At 42.9% G+C, this 19,476-nt stretch overlaps 1 protein-coding gene across 1 annotated transcript; it reads left to right on the forward strand.

Moving 5' to 3' along the window:
• Positions 1-329: 329 nt before the first annotated feature.
• Positions 330-19,107, forward strand: ERICH5 (glutamate rich 5). The gene is made up of 3 exons (XM_060128271.1): positions 330-387; positions 16,513-17,418; positions 18,919-19,107. Exons 1-3 carry the CDS (start codon positions 330-332, stop codon positions 19,053-19,055), a joined length of 1,101 nt encoding a protein of 366 aa, XP_059984254.1. The 3' UTR covers positions 19,056-19,107.
• The last annotated feature ends 369 nt before the right edge of the window (positions 19,108-19,476 follow it).

Below are 19,476 nucleotides of genomic sequence, written 5' to 3' on the forward strand. Positions count from 1 at the left end.
GCCCTCTCTCTCCCTGACATCATCCCTGTCGCTGCTGAAGCCCTTTTCCTCTCTGCCTTTCCCACCCTCTCCACCTTCCCCCTACCTGGCTCCTTCCTCGTCTCTGTCCTCTTCTGCGTCCTTGCTGTCCCCACCCTGGCTCCTTCCCCCAGCGAGCGGCTCGCTTTCCTTTCCAGGCTTGCGCTCTGCAGCCGCGGGAGCGGCCGCGCGAAGTCGGAGGAACTGGTGCTGAGGCAGCGGTTCGCGCGGGATCCGGACTCGGGGACCCAAGCCCGCGCGGAGCTGGGACAGGGGGCCAAGCTCGCCCGCCGGGCGCCCTCCTGCCCGCGATGGGCTGCTCCAGCAGCGCCCTCAACAAGGCCGGCGACGGCATCAGGCCCCGCAGCGGTGAGCAGGGGACCCGGCCCCACCCCCGCCCGGGCCTCGGGCTTCGGGTCGTTTGCTCCCCGGGTGTCCGTCAGGTGCATCTCGTGCCCAGGCGGCCCGGCAGGGGGCAGCTCCTCCCTGAGGATGCGAGTGGAACCCGGAGCGGCGCTGCTGTGCCCCAGGATGCGGCGGTTCCCGCGCGCTCCGCCGCGCACGTTGCCCCCCGCGAGAGTCCAGGCGTGGGAAGGCCCTGCTGGGGGGTGTGAGCGCGGGGAGTTCGCCTGAAATCCCTAACGCGGTCAGCCACAGCGTTCTCTTCAACAGAGGCGGAATTTCCTCAATTGATGATAACTGCTGTTAATCCCTTAAACGTACGAGATTTCAGATTACTCCATCAAATAGGTTCCTGCACTTTTTTTTTTGCGGTACGCGGGCCTCTCACTGTTGTGGCCTCTCCCGTTGCGGAGCACAGGCTCCGGATGCGCAGGCTCAGCGGCCATGGCTCACGGGCCCAGCCGCTCCGCGGCACGTGGCATCCTCCCGGACCGGGGCACGAACCCGCGTCCCCTGCATCGGCAGGCGGGCTCTCAACCACTGCGCCATTAGGGAAGCCCCGGTTCCTGCACTTTTAAAGAGGTCAGATACATTTTCCTCTATCTTTGACTTAAGTATTTCTTGACGAATATGCATGTGATAAAAAAAAGTGGTCTTCACTGAATCCTATATAGAAATTCAACGTGTTATGTAAGTGTCTACTGTATAACAGCCAGGTGCTTGGCTAGGTGCTGAAGGTATTCAATGTAAGTGACCCTACTCTTGGGGGTTGAGGTTGGAAGAGACAGACAACAAACAAGTTAAACAAATGATTGTAGGGAATGTTACTCTTGGGGAGGGACAGAAGTGTCCAACGGATGGAAGGGTTTTTTAATCCTCTCAGAAAAGAATGAGTAACCTTGTCTTTTTTTTTTTAGTAACCTTGTTTTAAAAAACATTTTATCGCCAGTATAACATCCACATGAGTCACACCGTTTCATTTTTTATTCATGCTTTCATTGCTGTTCTAAGTTTTCGCAGATGTTGTTCTGAAAGAAGTGTTAAAACGAGTAACAACCAGTTGCATAGAAAATCAATTAATACACTGCATAAATTGCTCGATGCACATCTCGAATCCATCAACAGGTGTATTTTGCTTCTGATCCTCACACAGTACTCTCTTGTAATCAGATACTATTGTATGTTCATTAGCATTTCAACTCCATGGTCTTGGAGGCCCCATAAATAATTCATTCCTGTTTCTGTAGCTCACAACTTCCTTAAATTCCGTATACAACCCTAAGCCTGTGTTTATGTGCTTTTAGATAAAAATAGTCCAAGGTTATTAAATGTCCCCTACATGCATTTACTCACTGTACCCCCAGTGCTTAACAATGCTTGGTACATGGTTGTTGAATGAATTACTTCATTTAATCCTTATAACAATGCTTTGACTAAGTATTATGCTCATCCCCATTTTACAGAGAAGAGTAAATAATTTGTCCAAGGTTGTGGGGCTCCTTGAGAGTCAGAGCTGGGCTTTGAACTCAGGTACTGTGATTCTAGAACTTGACCTTTCATCTGTTCTTTTCCTCCTTAAACCAGTTTGTGATAACTAGATTTAAACCTGTTTTTGTCTCAAATCACTCTGGTTCCCCATTAGGTGTGTGGTCATCCACTATGCAAACAACAAAAGAAATATAGTAAAGTATAATAGAGTATTTATTATAATTTAATAAATTTAATTTAATAGTATAATAGAGTTTATTATAGAAATATTATAGTACATGCACATAATATATTCATATGATATAAATATAATAAATATTATCACAAGTAAAATATTTATCCCTAAGTATGAGTCAGTAAAGTATGAAGTTTATATTTGCTTCCAAGTTTAAACTAGGACTATTTGGAGGACGTTTAGCCTTAGAGATATTTTCAGCAGCTACATAGATGTAGAGAAGTTTCCTGTGCCCTCCCATAGAGCTACAGATAATCTTCATATCATAAGAGATTCTTGTAAAATTCACAATATCAACCTTAGAACTCCATGAGTTAAAGCTAAAATACATCAACTAGCCTGTAGACTGGATTTCTGTTTGTACAGTTCCGCCTAACAATTTTCTGTAACTGGCTTAAGAACTGTTATACATAGTGCAGTATTAGCCTAGAAGCAAAAGCATCATAAAATAATAGCTTGGACTAGATTACCTCTAAGATCTCTTACAGCTCTAAAATCCTGTAACATTAAAATATGGAGGTATAATACTTATTTTCTGGGCTCCAACGAATCAGATAGTTACTACTGGTCAGGTAGCTGTTAGGCTGAATAGGAATAGTCCATACTGTTGATTGCATGCAGACATTTGCTCTGACCCATCAGACTCCGAATCCCACTGAGTTGCTTTCCATCACCTCCAAAAGATGACTCACTAGGGAAAGAGATTTGGGGGGGGGGGCGGGGGACGAGGACAGAGGTAGAGACTGGCCTCTGGTGTAAATAATTATCCAGTGCTACTCAAAGTGCAGAACAGAGCCTGGTAAGTGATAGTCACACATAGATTTTTACTGAATGCCCTGAAATGTGTGAGGAAAGAGGCTTTTCTTTTCCAAAGGACGACTAGACAGATTGAATTTGGAATTCCTTGTGTTCATGGAAGCATGTTCTACATATTAGGACAATTTTTGTTCCTTTCAGTGCCTTGAGGAGCTGATGAATCTGAACACAGAGATTCTGTTGACTTCATAGACATTAATGGACCCAAAGGTTTCCAGGTCTTTGGCATCTGAACCTTCCTCCCTGTGCTACCAGCCCCCTGCCTCTAGGTGTGATTACTGTTCCACTCTTTCCTAATATAAATGCCATCTGTTTCTGGCAGACTTCTTCCTGAGATTTTACAGCTTAAGCACCAATGTGGACAGAGTAAACAGATGGTAATTATTGACAAATTCTTTGCTAGGTTAATGTGTACATTTCCACTGACAGCTGTAATCATGTGTTTGTTCTTATCTGAACTCTCACTAGCTGCTTGGAGTCCACACTGCCTAGGTAATAGGAAGAGGGTTGAATTTCACAGTTATGTGAATTGATCTTTGTACTGTAGAAATACCTTCAGTCATCAACCAATATTTTCACACAGTGACATTTCAGTGCTAAGTAGACAAACACTTCTCCTTTGTAATTGAAGAACAAACATCATTAACATTAAAATGAGTTTTATAGGCTTTTCTGGTATACACATATTATATAAATGGGATCACTTTCATTCAAGTGCCAGAAGTCTCTGGACTGAGTCTTGTATGTCTTTGTGTCACCTCTAGAGCTTGGCACAGAGAATGCTCAGTAAGTCTTTGTGGTGGGCCTGATTATTACATACAGCTAATTATAATGGAATATAAGAACTATGTGCGTGGTTCAAAAAATTGAAAACATTTGAAAATGCGTACAGTGAAAAGTATACCTCCCACCCTAGCCCCACCATCTGCTTAGTTCCAATCACAGCCATGGGTAAATACTTTTATTAGGTTTTCTTTTTTTTTTTTTGTATATTGTTCCAAAGTTTCTTTATATACTGCAAATATTATTTCCCTCTCCCATCTTTATTCATAAAATATAGTGTATTATACCCATTATCCTTTACCTTGTTCTTTCAGCTAAAAATATGGAGCTCTTTCTATAATCTCTCTATAATATAGAGTACTTTTTTCTACTTTTTTACCCTCGTTTAAGAATCTGTTGTGTAATTTATTTACCCAGACCGCCAGTAAGGGGCATTTGACTTGTTTCCAGTCTTTTCCATTGCAAACAAGACTGCAGTGAATTCCTTTACACATACATCATTTTGAAAGTATGCAAGCATAACTGTAAGACCATTTCCCAGAGGTGGCATTACTAGGTCAAAGGGTATGCACATTTATAATTTTGAGAGCTAACTGCCTAAATGCTTTCCATAAGGGTTGTACCAAATTACACTCTCATCAACAACATAATACATCTTTTTCTAAAATTGAAGGCTTTTGACATTAGTGCAACCTCATCAAAACATGAACATGGAGCAGAAATCAGGAGACAAGGTAGGAGCACCCAGTTGGTTTCAGATCCTTTAGCTCATAATCTCATGTAATCCCCATAAGAGCCTTAGTTTCACCAAGTACAGCTAGAAAACTGCAGCTTAGGGAGGATAAGTAACTTGCCCAAGGTCTCAGAGCTAGTAAGTGATGGACCTGGGGCTTAAGCCCAATGTGTGTGCCTCCAAAGCTCTTGTTCTTTTCACAAACTCCAGTTCCATCTGGGTCCTGTCCTGGTTCTGCTAGAACTCGTCATGTGGCTGTCCACGAAGGAGAAATGCAATCCATATCTCTTGAGGGGGTGGTTGGGTAAATGGATGGACTGATGGAGATGGGGATTCAGGGGGATGAGAGTACTACTGGAAAAAGCAGAGGGAGAGTGGGCATCAGGACCCATGGAATAACAAAGACTGGAAGGTAACATTGGCCGAGATGGACTTGAGAAGACGGGGTTGGGTTGTGAAGAGACTCTCCTAGTCATGCAGGAAAAGATCAACACAGCAAAACAAAGCTTTGTTGTGTTCTATGAAATCATTCTTCTGTAAGATTGCCGCACATTCCAGCTCACATGTACACTTTCACTCTTTCCCTTTTGTGTTAATGTTTTACAACATCAAGTTTAAAATAAAAAACGAATACTTGTGAGGGTTCCTGAAAGGCTCACCAAAACTGATTAAAAAAAACCATCAAACTTGGCCAGGCTTCGAATCCCAGTGTATATAAGTGTAGGTAGTACAGGTAATGATTTTGTTTTTTTAAAGCGAAATATCAGAATATAGCTCTCCAAGTGAGTGTTAATGTCAGGGAAGTATCATGATGGCCTCAGAAGCTTCCTTACTGTCCCGGAGCTGTTGCTGTCGTTCACATTCCTTAAACCCTTCCTTGGGAATTGCCATCAGGTGCTAGAGTTCATTCTTTTGTGTGTATTCAAGGGTGTCAGAGCTTCATCCCTTTAAGGATGAAGATTGCGGGGGGGGGAACCCCAAAAATCCAAACCACAAAGCCTCACGTTGTTTTTAACAGCTAAAACGCCATAGGCATTATGCTTTATGAAAATGAGTGAAATAAGCCAGGTGGTGCTAGCATACTCAGAAACAAGGGTGGTCATTGGAGATGGAGAAAAGAAAGGGCAACCTGTGTCATGGGGTCAAGTTCAGCTGACACCATTTTCTTCTCCGTGGAAGGGCCCAAGGGGCTGTAGGGTCCCCAGGACTACTGGACTGGGCTCTGGTGACGCGGTGACTGTGTGGCCATAGCCCCACATCCAAGAGAGATGACCCTCTTTTCTCAGACGACACAATCAACAGTCTTTGGGCCTCTCCTCCAGCCTGGCATTTCTAATAAGACAAAAACCCCCGAGGCCTGATCACATGCTCTTTATTCATACCAAACACTTCTCGACTTTCAAATCTGTATGGCTTTACCTGCTTTGAGATGAGCAGATTTATATTAGGCCCGTTTCGGTAAGTGACAGGTCCAAATGAACATTAAGTAGGAGAGGCAAGATGTATAAAGATACAAGAAGCATCATGACATCTCTGCCCTATCTATATATTTTCCAGGTCACCGAAAGTCACATTTCATTTATATACAATTTACTCTATAGCCATGACAGTATAATTCAAAGTGGACATCAAAATAGCACCAATTAACATCGCGTAAGATAAGTATAAAATGAACTTGACTTCATAGGCTAAAGATTGAAATGACTCTTGGTCAAGAGGCTGCTCAACAAGCCTTCTCTACGACCTGAGCCCCCAGCCTCGGCCTGCTCCTCTGTGGCTGTTCCAGCTTCCTCTCCCCCAGGTCCCCCCATGCCATGCCCCTGGGGGTCAGTGATAGACCTGCTTCCTCTTCACTAAAAGAAAGGCCCTTGCGATCTGCTTTCTTCCCCTACAGTCATAAGGATGTACCATCAAATCAAGTATTTTTTTTTTCTTATCAATTAATTGTCTGCCCCTTTCACCAGGACACTCCTTCGGGGACAATACTTTTTCAAGCCTGTAATGTGTTTGTCTTTATACTCAGTGAAAAGGCCCTTTCTGCTTTCTCCAACAAGCAGCTTTTCTTTAAAACCCAGTCCTAAAGGGTCCCTGCAGGATGAGAACATTCCACCCTTTGCAGACCGCCCTGCTTCATCTATCTTCTCAGCCTTGCCCAGCTAATGCTGCTCTAGTCTATTTTTGGTGACAGAAATACATTTGTCCCTGTGCTGTATGTATCAGAGCTTCCCAGCCTGTGAGCATGGGATCCGGTGTGCCAGCCTTCCTCCCAGCCTCTAGGGAGGCAGGGTCGGGACGGTCCGAGCCCTCTGGGTACAGCTTTCTCCATGTGCCCCGTGTGCTGCACAAATACCATATTCTATGTGTGCTGTGACATTAAAGAGATGGGAAGCCCTGGGCTAGGCCTTCCAACTGCTCTATCGCTTTCACTAGTAGTTTCTCTTACTGAGAGAGAACATTTGCCTTCAGCCATCCCAGTGAGGACCTCGGTTGAAATGTCCTCCCCAAACCGCCCTCCTTGCTTCTTTCTCACTGTCATTGGTAATGATGAGGAACTTTTTTCCCCTCCTTATTCTTATCCTTTTCCATTTTCCTAAGACTGATAGGAACCGCATAGTTTCCTTTGGCTAATTCCCTTTTCCTTTGTTTGCCCTGGAGTAGCCTCTACAGACTAGATGGTTTTTTGTTTTTATTTTTATTTTTGGTTGCATTGGGTTTTCGTTGCTGCGCTCAGCTTTCTCTAGTTGCGGTGTGCGGGGCCTACTCTTCGTTGTGGTGCGCGGGTTTCTCATTGCGGTGGCTTCTCTTGTTGCGGAGCACGGGCTCTAGGCATGCCGGCTTCAGTAGTTGTGGCACATGGGCTCAGTAGTTGTGGCTCGCAGGCTCTAGAGCGCTGGCTCAGTAGTTGTGGTGCACGGGCTTAGTTGCTCTGCGACGTGTGGGATCTTCCCGGAGCAGGGCTCGAACCCATGTCCCCTGCATTGGCAGGCGGATTCTTAACCACTGCGCCACCAGGGAAGTCCTTTACGGACTAGATGGTTGTGAGAGGCTATAATCACCTGTACACCTTGAATTAGTGTGTGTGTGTTTGTGTGTGTGAGAGAGAGAGAGAGAGAGAGAAAGAGGTGGGGGGCACACGTGAAAGCGAGAATTTCAACATACTAAGAGACAGTTTAGAGTTCCAATTTAAAATGTGGGTCTGGAGTTGACTGTCTGGGTCTAAATCATGGTTCAGGATCATTTATTAGTTGTGTGACTTTGAGCCACTCAACCTCTTTATGCCTCAGTGATGTCATCTGTAAAATAGGATTAACAGTAGTTCCTATTTCATAGAGTTGTTCTGAGGAATAAATGAGTTAATACTATAGTGTACCTATAGTACACTAATGGAACTAAATGGAACCTAAATATTGCCTACACCAGGGATTGGCAAACTGGCCTGCTGGCCAAACCAGCCCACCACCTGTTTTTGTAAATAAAGTTTTATTGTAACACAGACATGCCCATTCACTTACACATCGTCTAAGGCTGCTTTCTCACTACAATGACAGATGACAGATTTGAGTAGTTGCAATAATGACCCTATGCCTGGCAAAGCTGAAAATATTTACCATCTGTCAGTCCCTTGACAGAAAAAAATTTGCTGACCCCTGGCTTAGAATACTGTCTAGTAAGTCCTCAATAAAAATGATCAATTAATATCAATTTTAGTAAATCTCAATTTTTATTGCTTTTCCAATATCAAGTTTTGTTTTTTCCCTCAAGATCAAGGTCTAGATCTGAATCTGTTGATTTTCTGAGCTTTTTTTCTTTTTAGTAAATGTGTTAAAGGAAAGTGACAAAAATACTGTCAGTAATAGCACAAGTGGTACAAAAATATTCAAAAATCACAAAAGCGGTTATGTGAATGGCCCAAGTTTTATGAACATTTTTCTAAGGCTTCTAGAGCTTATTTTGCTAGGTTACTTGCTCCTGTACTTTTGCTACTATAATTTTTTAAAAAGAGACTTGATTTTAGAATTGTTTTAGATTTACAGAAAAATTATGAAGATAGTACAGAAAGTTCCCATATAGTCCACATCCACTTTCCCCTATTATTAACATCTTACATTAGTAGGGTACATTTGTCACAAGAAATTAACCAAGCTTGATATATTATTATGAACCAAAGTCCATACTTTATTTATTTTTAAGTTTACTTAATTTATTAATTTGTTTATTTTTTGGCTGCGTTGGGTCTTCCTTGCTGTGCGTGGGCTTTCTCTACCTGCGGTGAGCAGGCTTCTCATTGCAGTGGCTTCTCTTGTTGTGGCGCATGGGCTTAGTTGCTCCACAGCATGTGGGATCTTCCCGGACCAGGGCTCGAACCTGTGTCCCTGCATTGGCAGGCGGATTCTTAACCACTGCGCCACCAGGGAAGTCCCCCCTCACTTCCCTTAATGTGATCTGTACTAACCATGGCAGCAAAGTCATCTGAATTGCATGTGGATCCCTAACCTGAGAGAGAAGTAGCAGCGGTCAGCCGAAAGACCTGGGCTCACAATCCTACTTGGTCTGCCCGCTGCTTTTTCTGGGGGGCTCTCAGGGTACACTAACCACCCAGACTTGAGGTCCAAATGTCTGGTGTGACTCTGACTGCTCTGTTGCAAAATTTAAGTATTCCATCCCAGCCACAGACTTGCTAACTGCTAATGGGAATACTCCCTTCTTGAGCACAGACACCTGCTCTTGGCCACAGGCACCTTTGTACTCTGCACCGTGATGGAGTGAGGCACAGACACAGTGGCTGAGCCGGGAGAACAGCCACCAATATGAGCACCGGTGGAGCCGCTTGCTCACAGCCCTTAGAGAGCGAGGCGCAGCGAGTATTAACCTTCATTTCAGATGAGAAATTAGAAGACCTCTTTGTCTTTTAGCCAAGGTGGAGGCTTAGCAAACCCAGCCAGTTCTGGGACATGAGGAAGCTTGAGAAAAATCTTGCTCCCCGGTATGGAGCTCACTTAGATCAGCTCTGGCCCCTTGCTTCATTGCTGCAGCAATATACTCTCCTCATCTCTTGTGTTGCCATGGCATGCTAGCGTGAGGACAGAGACCATACCCAATGTCTAAAGATGGGCAGCACTGCCTGCGGAGAACACGGGACACCCACACCCATCAGTTCTGTGTGTTTGTCATCCACTTTAGTCTCTCCTAACTAATCCCATCATGCCTTTCCCCGATAAACCCAGAGTGCTGCCATAGATAAGCTAACTATCTGGGGATCTTATTAAAAATACTGATTTTGGGGCTTCCCTGGTGGTGCAGTGGTTGAGAGTCCGCCTGCCGATGCAGAGGACACGGGTTCGTGCCCCGGTCCGGGAAGATCCCACATGCCGTGGAGCGGCTGCGCCCGTGAGCCAAGGGCTGCGCCCGTGAGCCGCTGAGCCTGCGCGTCCGGAGCCTGTGCGCCGCAGCGGGAGGGGCCGCAGCGGGAGGGGCCGCAGCGGGAGGGGCCGCAGCGGTGAGAGGCCCGCGTACCGAAAAAAAAAAAAAAAAAACAAAACAAAACTGATTTTGGTTCAGTGGATCTGGGCGTGGGCCTGTGAGTCAACACTAAAACAAAACCCAAAACCGCCCAGGTAATACTGATGGTGCAGGTTCTGGAACCACAATTGCTTTAAAGCGCCTAAATCTTCCAAGTAGGATCACACTTCCTTTGGCTCGCATCTGAGCTCTGCTACTCCGAACTGTGCACCCTTCCCGGATAAATGTTCTTAATCTTTCTGTGCCGTATTTCCTCAACTATATAATGGAGATAATAATGGACTTACCTTGTGGAGTTGTTGGGAAGATTGAATGAGATAATCCCTGTAAAGCTCTAGGCACGGTGCCTCAATAAATGTTAGCTACTCTTGTTCCTAGTGAAGCATCATGGGCGAGGCCTGTTTAGGTTGGTGAAGTGTCACGATTTATACATATCAGAGACATAATCTTCACTTTCTCTCTCTTTTTCCTTGTTCACTGACGAGTCTTTGATTTTGTAGACTGGATTTCTGCTCAAATGTTGGATTCCCATGTGCCAATAATGACCATCAATCAATGAAACTTGCCTTTTTTAGTACAAATGCTGTGGATAACTTTTAAAATGTTTTATGCAATCACTGTAAAATACCTTTTTTGAAATAAGAGTTTATCTGATGGGAGTCTAGAAGAAACCAAAGAAAATGAAACTAGAAAATCATATCTGAAGGCGGTGACTATTTGTTATGTTTGATGACTGGCTCTGTAGCTCTTCAATGTCAGCCTCTCCCCTAGGCAGAAGACCCCCATCTCCATGTGTACTTATCAAGTATTCCAGAAGTATCTTTCCAACTACATGTTCCTGTTACTCTGTAGTTAAATTTCAAAATTAGATTTACCTTCAAACTTTATTGCATTTACCTTGTGATATCAAAACTAATTTTAAGGACTTCCCTGGTGGCGCAGTGGTTGGGAATCCGCCTGCCAATGCAGGGGACACGGGTTTGATCCTTGGTCCGGGAAGATCCCACATGCCGCAGAGCAGCTAAGCCCGTGTGGCACAACTACTGAGCCTGAGCTCTAGAGCCTGCGAGTCACAACTACTGAGCTTGCATGCCACAGTTACTGACTCCTCTGCGCGCCTAGAGCCCGTGCTCCACAACAAGAGAAGCCACCGCAATGAGAAGCCCGTGCGCCGCAGCAAAGAGTAACCCATTACCTAGAAATGGTGGCAGCAAGGGAAAATACCAGGATGCCCTTTCTCATTGATTCTCTAGAAAACTCAGCAGACAATCCAGTGAGGTCTTTGGGATGGCTGATATGCCCCAGCCATGGATTAGGAAATATTGACCTCAAGTTTTTCTCCTTGCTGGGTAGAAACTTTTCATTTTTGATTAGGGTAATGAACTGAGTAAAAAAGCTTCCACCATAATGTGAATTTCAGGTATGTTAGTTCTGGTTCTAATCCCTTCTGTAATGTTGCCTAGTATTTAATTTCTTTGTGTGCCTATCACAATGGTGCTTGCAACAAGGGTTCTGTTAGTTCAGCTGTCACAACAAATTTGTGCAGGGATCGATTTACAACAGAATCAAGAGAGATAATGAGCACCGAAGGATTAGGCCCAGAGCAGTGTATGATTTGATAAAATGTAGGGTTCAGAAAACAGTCACATCCTTAAACAACTTTGGGTGTGGAAACAATGCATCTGTCCACAATATTTATTACATAATAATACAGATTAGGCATAAAATGTCTCCTGTTTTTGAACAAAAGATCTCACTGCTTTTCAAGTTAGAGTGCTAGAAGAAATGGTGTAGAACCTTCTTCCACCTCAAGGAGTTATCCTGGGGATTCACAAAACCACGTGGACAGAGTGTGGAGACCCTTGGGTAAGAGGTCGTGCGTAGGTACCAAGCTGTGCTTAATATGGGAAGTAGCTATTATTTGAAAATCCTTGCAGACAGTAAAGTCTAGGATGGCGAGGACCAGATCTTCCTTGTTAACTGCTGTAACCCTTGTGCTTAGCCCAGAGCAGGCATATAGTAGGCACTTGATCAATACTTGATGAATAAATGAAATTAAAGCCAACAAACAGAATGAAACATATTTGTTTATATAAAAGCTAACAGTGGCCTTTATTAATGCCAGTCAAATCTGGTCAAATCATGGCTGACATGAATACTACTTCACTCTCTATCAACAATCATGATTTAAAACTTACCGTTAGTAAGAACAGAATTTTATAGGTCAACAGTGACAACTTTACAGTGTTTAGGGGACTGTTTATCCAAGCTCTTTAATGTTGCAGTTCATTCTTTCTGTTGCTAAATTAGCTATAATTTATTGACTACTACTGGGCTACTGCTAACCCACAGAGGACCTTTATGAAATCAGAAAACGCTGCCCTTCCCACCCCTGATGCATGCAACCTTGCTGGTGCACAGGCTGGAGTTCATCTCTCCCTTGCCCCTTCAGCGGGACACACCCCATGCATTGAGAAACCTGCAGAGCCGTTGGCTGCGTCCCTGTTTACTGAGTACCTTCTCATGTCACATACCATGTTGAGTAATCACACACATATCACCTCAGAATTATCAATGATCCTAACAAGCCTGAAAGGCAAAGATAATATCCCCATTTGATAGATAAGGAAACCAGGTCCAGAGAGTTTCGTAACTTGTCCGTGTTGCACAGTTAAGTAAATGATGGGATGTGGGGTCACACTGAACATCAGAACAGTCTGGAATGCCCTGCTCCAGCTGAAGAGGAAGGAGCCCAGATGGATCCCCAAATTGTACTTCCCTCAGCAGCTGGGGATAAAAACATTCCGAAGCATAAGAAAGGAAGTTTTGTGGTCACTGTAGTCTTTAGTATTGTGTCCTCTGAGAGAGGGTTTGAAACAACCATTTGTTTTCCAACCCTTTTCATGTATTGACTCTGATCTTTCTTTTTTTCTGAATAGGCTCAGAGAAAGGTACCAGTATTAGGATGAATGGAATTACCTTCCCTTTCTGTGTGTCCACCACGGTCTCTTCCTTGCTAGGGCTGGCAGGTGAAGTGTAACACTTTCCATGGCTAGCTTGCTTGGGTTCAGGGGGTGCCAGTCGCTGTGCTGGTGTTTTCCAGGTATTGACTCGTGTAATCCTCACAACAGCTCGACCGCTCCTCTTCCCACTCTACAGGTGATGAAACCGAGGCACAAAGAGGCTTAACAAGGCTAGTAAGTGGAAGAATGAGAATTCCAACCTAGTACATTGGAGGTGTCATTTTCAAGATCTTAAGATCTCTGTCCTCCCTTTTAGAGCAGATTACTCTCTTCTATCACATAGGAAAAAGAACTACTGAGCGATTAGTGAGGAGTTATTAACTCCAAAATACATTTATTTCAAAATTCAGAGTGCAGTTAATCAACATGAATTACACAATGAGTGTGTCACTACACTTCTCGCATTTTCTCTAATTTTTGGTGATCATTTTAAAGATGTTTTAGCTTTTGGGGCTACCTCAGAAAAATGTTAGAGACAGTGACTTCTTTTGTAATATTTCCCAGCTTGGTTGACTATTTTCAGGTTGCAGTATAAGAATATTATATGTTGAGGACATTTCCCTACCTCACGTATGCCAGTAAGATTAGAAAAAGTATATAAGAATGAAAATCGATACTGTGATCATGGGCATCAACGTTCTAGTTATGGCAAAAATTGATAGATCCTTTGGAAACGTAAGACACCATTTGTGTATAAATAAATTTTCACAAAGCTTTTGGTTTTAGGGGAAAAATACTTGACTTAGCCTGATAGCATAATATATTTTTCAAAATATAAAATTGAGTGGCTATGATTTGGGTGTGTCAACACATTTTTTCCTTCAAGCTTTCTGCTCTAGAAGAATGATGATGATAGAATGCACCCACAGCTGGCACAGCTGGATGAAAATCATTCGTCTCATTTAACTGACAGTACTGATCACTGTAATAACTATTTTACCAGAAAATATAATTCGGCAGACATCTGTGATTAGCATAATAATACATTTCCTCGTCAATTCCCTAACGCAGCCATCGCCTAAACATCCTTTGTGTGGTATCTAAATGAATTATCTTGTCATAATGAATTTCTTCATAGACCTGAGAAATTGCTTCTGTTAAGTTGCCTTCTGTGCTATTAATTTGAAGGCTTCGTGCATAATGAGGCTGGAGGGGGAGGCGAAGGCTAGCCCTCCTCCCAGCTCTGGACCCCAGGCCCACAGCCTGTGTCCTGTGTCTCACAAAATCCTCTCTGAACTCTGCTTCTCCGGCTTCGGGCTCTAATTCCTTTCCACTGGGGGATTCAAACACAGTCGCAGAGGTAGGGTGGGAGACTATTTGATGTGAATAAATGTATTAAAAAGAGAAACAATTGGCCGTGAAATGAAGTAATGAGAATACATAAACTAAGGACGTGAAGCTCCATGACAGTTACTAACTCGGGAAAAACAAACTAAAACTTATTTACACAAGTAATAGTTTACTATATGGCTCAGTTCTTCGTAGCAGACATATTCATTATGTGTACATATAACTGAATATCGATATAACCCAAATTACAACATGATTACTATTGTATCTTATTTTTTTAAAAATATTTATTTATTCATGTATTTGGCTGCATCGCGTCTTAGTTGCGGCATGTGGGATCTTTGTTGCGGCATGCGGGATATTCCATTGCAGCGTGCAGGCTCCAGAGTGTACAGGCTAAGTTGCCCCACGGCACGTGGGATCTTAGTCCCCCGAGCAGGGATCGAACCTGCGTCCCCTGCATTGGAAGGCGGATTTTTAACCACTGGAACACCTGGGAAGTTTCATGATTACTATCTTAAATCATTACTAATATGCAATTACTGAATTGAAAGGAAATGTGAATGTGTAATGGGAGAGGGTGAAGGATGATGGAGGTGTGGAAAAAAAGAGCTAAGTCTTTATTTTCCATAGTGGGAGTTAGTTGAAATGCCCAAACTAAAAAATAATGAAGTAGCAATTCACTTAGAGATACAGGAAAAAAAAGTATCCCTCCCAGACAGCTAAATTTGACCCTAGAGAAGGGGAAAAGAGAGAGCAGACCTGAGTCTTAGTTGTATGTCTTAACTTACATTAAATAAGCAGGTAACTCTTTAAACGATATGCATATATAGCTGGGGTCAGGGGTAACTTAGGGAAAAAAAAGAACAAGAAAAGATGAAAAATTATCTTTGGGGAAAAAAAGGTAGAAGAGGAAATATATCACCTAGAGGCCCATTTTAACATGCTGGTTTATTTTCTTCCAGTATCTCCCCCTCTGTTTGCTTTTCCTGTCTTTCTCCTTTCCAATGATCAACATTGCTATACTCATACTGTATATAAAATTGATAGCTAACTTATTGAGCACATAGTTGCACAGCAGACCTTGTGCTAATATACACTTTATATCCATTATTTTATTTGATTAACCCAACTGGGAGTGCTGATTTTTTAACTTATTATATAATAATTATTTTATTATTTTAGCATATGGTCTTCATAATCATCTTTTTCATGGCACAATAATATTCCACCCAATGGATTATTGATCTTTCCCCCAAATTATTAGACTTTTAAGTTGTTTTCCAGATTTTGCTGTTATAAAGAATACTGGGATGATATACTTTCCCCCAGAGCATTTCCCTGAAGTTTCTGCTTTTAGGGTAAATTTCCAGAAGTAGGATCACTGGGTCAAAGAGTATAAACATATTGCCACGTTGCTTTCTTAATTTGTCCAGAGGGCACTTATGCATTCATTGTTTAATGTGATATGATGCCTCTTGCAACTCTGATGTAGGTAGGAGAGACAGATTCACTGCCATTTTTATAGATATGATTATTGGGAGCTAAGTTCCCAAGGTCACACAGTTGGGGGAAGAGCCAGAATTAAAATGCATGTTTCCCAACTCTCTCTTGATTTCTCTTCTAACCAGGACCCCCAAATGAAATGAAACTCAGGCTGGACTGTGCCTGCCACTTTCTCTCCCAGACATCTTAGTTTTGACCTAGTGGGGCTTCTCTGTCATGGGACCCTTCCCTTTCACTGAGGGCCATTCTGCTTTAGGGGGAAGGTAAGACCTCTCTAGCAGCCCAAGGACCACTTCCTGGGCTATAAAATCTTCTACCAAGCCTAAGGAGGAGAAAGGGTGGGGCAGAGGAAAGAGCATGAGGAAACAAAGGGTACTAAATTAGAATATGGGACTGGAGTCATGAGAAGGTGCACAAGGAACAAACAGGAAACAAACCTGTGATTTTGGGGGATCTTCATGCTTAAGACTAGGTATTTGAGCTGAAAACACTAAAGAGATTTTGACTTAGGGCATGTTAGGGTCATGGTATGGCCTCTCTGTACTCAACTGTACTGTACCAGGACTGTCTTGAACTGTTAAATCTACTTCTTGATAGCAATACACTTTCTCAGGATAGAAACTAAACAATAATTTGTATTTTTTTCTTTTCAAATGAATGATAAAAAGTAACTTCAAATATGTATTTTTCAACCACAGAAGAAAGTGAGTCCTGCTTTGTCCAACCAAAACCACGTACACCGGGAAGAGAATCTACTTTGTATGGCAAGGTACAAAACGAAAGCCTTCCTCGACTAGAAAAGCTCAAGATTTCATCTGTGTCTACAGCTAATGGTGTTAAATCCCTCCATGAACAGCCCCTGGCAAAGGAGGCTGCAGACCCACCAGGATCCACAGAGGAAACTCAGCCTCTTAAGGGACTGAAGGAGTCTGGGTCACCTCAGCCAGGTGGCAAAGATGATACTCCAGGAGCAGGAGAAAAGAAGAAAGACGTGGAAGCAGTGACAGAGGCTCAGCCTTTTAAAGGAAACGCTGAGACCGAAGCTTTAGGAGCAGAAGCTAAGAGTCAACCTTTGAGGACAGCGGGAGAGAGGGACTCTCCTGGAGCAGTGGAAGGTACTGAGAATCCACAAGCTGCCGGAGAGATGACACTCCTAGGAACAGCTGAGAAAATTCCACCTCTGGAAGCAGCTAGAGAGCTACAATCTCAAGAAGCTATGGGGACAGATGAACAGTCCCAACTCCCAGTAACAGTTCCCAAGGAGACGGAATCTCCAGAAATATTGGAAGGAAGTCAGCTTGTGGAAACAGCTGAAAAGCAGCAACTTCAAGAAACACTGGGAGAAGATGACCAGTCCCAACTTCTAGAGATGATTCCCAGAGAGAATGGAACACCAGAAGTATCAGACAGAAGCCAGCTTATGGAAACAGCTGTCAAGGATGATTCGCTCCATAAAACTCCTGAAGGTCCAGGAAACATGGAGCAGATCCAACCTGAAAGAATAGTTGGAAACATGGAACATCCAGCAGAAATTCTAGAGACAGGGGCAAATGTGGAAACGGTCAGGAATATTCATGCTAACGAAGAGGACCAACACGTTGAAGGTAAAAGTCATGCTGTCACAGATTCAGGTTGTTTAGGTGTGCTCCATAAAAGATCATCTCCGGGGTACAGGGGTGGCTGACACAGCCCCTCTAGTCTCTGTTTCAGTGGTTGAAGTTCATTTGACCCAAACCAAAAAGGATTCCATACTTGAAAAGCAGGCATTTGACATTCTGACACAAATTTTCTAAAGCATAGTCTGTGTCCAGATTTGTAACCTAGAGCTTCATTGTTGAATAAAATGGAATATTGAAGGAATGTTAAATTTCTGAATTTTTCCGAGTTCACTCTTCATCAGCCCCCATGTATGGCATGAGGATACAAATTAAAGGTGGTCAGTGGAGGAACCGACTTTTTAATGAAAGAACACACAAATAATGCCTCTTAGAGTGTCACTTTCATCTTTGCACTCTCATCCTTAGAAAATTACTGTCAGCCTGCTCCTGTCCTCCTATAGTCTTTTTATCTTTATTAGAAGACTAGAGAAATGTACTATGTCTTAGCAAATGGTGTTTTTTTTAATGTACTTTACCAGTATAAAGCAAATGGTATCTATACTGTTCTTTATTGGAGTTATAATAAAAAAAAATCTTCTAGGGCAGGTTTTACGTTTTAGTAAATTTTGGCTTCACCCTACAGTATAATTAAGTGAAACATTCATCTGTTTTTTAATTCTCTCATTAGTTAATGCAGCAGTTTTTGAGTGTCTAATCATCTGCTAGCTGCAGGAATAGTGGGTTAGTCCCTGTTCTCAAGGGGCTCACAGTCTAGCAGGGAGAAGGCAGAATTTAAACAAAATACTACAGTCTACTGAGGTAAGTGCTTTAGTGAAGGTATATAAAAGTGCTCTGGGAATAACAAGGGAGAAGCTAGTAAAGGTATATATTTGTTAGATCAGGGTTGGCAAACTCAAGTCTTTAGGGCCTAGGATAATGACAGTGGGTGAAGTGAGGGGCACATGTAATGCTGTGGGAAGCCCCAGGCACCTTGGTTAACAGGAGCACCATCCTATCAAAAGAGGCAGCTGCTTCTGGGCTCCACTCAAAGCACGGGGACCAGTGTTGCCCAAAGTGACTTCTTAGGGAAAAATTTGTATGTGCAATGGCCAGGCTTTTAAATGTTTAAACTCTTTAAAAGTTCAATGATTGTTTTCTTTAAACACCAGAATGACCAAACAAGACGCTTTCTGGGCACCCATAGAACACATTTTGAATTAAATATAAATGGAATTTTCTATTTGTAATATGTTCTACTGTCTTTCTTGGGTAATTCTGCATCCTGATTTTATATAAGAAAATGCGAAGACTCGGAAATGGTAAGTGACGTGGGCCACTCCGAGGATCTGAGAGACCCAGGGCAATTGCCTTTCTTGACACCACCAGAGAAACTTACTGTCTAGACCTAAAGAGCAAGAGCTGCCCGCCTTGGAAACCAGCTGCGGGGCACTTTGTTGCTAATGCTAAACAAGTATCTCTTAATATCACCTTTGATTACTTTTCCAGGTGAAACAGGAGAAAAGGTTGAAACAGACGTGGAGAAAGAGAAAGTAAGTGAAGGGGCTGAAACAAAAGAAGAAGAAACGGGAGAAGCTGTGGGTCTTTCAGCAGCCCCGTATATAGGTATGGTGATGGAAGGGTGAACGGACACAGCGTATTATAACAGAGAAGACAGAAAGCGGCAGTGAAGTTTGTGGTTACAGATCTTATCTTTCAACATCTACGTGTTTTATACAAGGAGTGTGGTTATCATGTTCTTGATTACATTGTTCCATAAAACTGCTAAGCTGTGAACAGTTTTTCTAGCTACTTACAATTCAAAACTACAAAAAAAAAAAAAAAAAGAAGAAAACTACAATAGCTAGAGCCAATACCAACTAGGGTATATGTTCGTTTAAGAGTGTGAGGGTGTTTTCTCCACTGTGGCAATGGGTCCATTCAGTGTAGAAAATGAGACCCTAAAAGAAAGTATAAACCTTTAAGTATAGGTGGCCAGAGAAAGGAGTTAGCAGATTTTAGGGAGCTCATGATAATAAAGTCATACAGTTGGAATTAGGATGGAAT

Source organism: Lagenorhynchus albirostris, chromosome 17 (assembly GCF_949774975.1).
Source record: "Lagenorhynchus albirostris chromosome 17, mLagAlb1.1, whole genome shotgun sequence".
In the NCBI taxonomy this organism is placed as follows: domain Eukaryota; kingdom Metazoa; phylum Chordata; class Mammalia; order Artiodactyla; family Delphinidae; genus Lagenorhynchus; species Lagenorhynchus albirostris.

Bases quoted from the DNA above. Each gene is read 5' to 3' on its own strand.
- ERICH5 (XM_060128271.1), top strand. From the start codon at position 330: ATGGGCTGCTCCAGCAGCGCCCTCAACAAGGCCGGCGACGGCATCAGG. The intron at 388-16,512 runs GTGAGCAGGGGA...TTTCAACCACAG, and splicing joins CGGCATCAGGCCCCGCAGCG to AAGAAAGTGAGTCCTGCTTT. The intron at 17,419-18,918 runs GTAAAAGTCATG...TTACTTTTCCAG, and splicing joins AGAGGACCAACACGTTGAAG to GTGAAACAGGAGAAAAGGTT.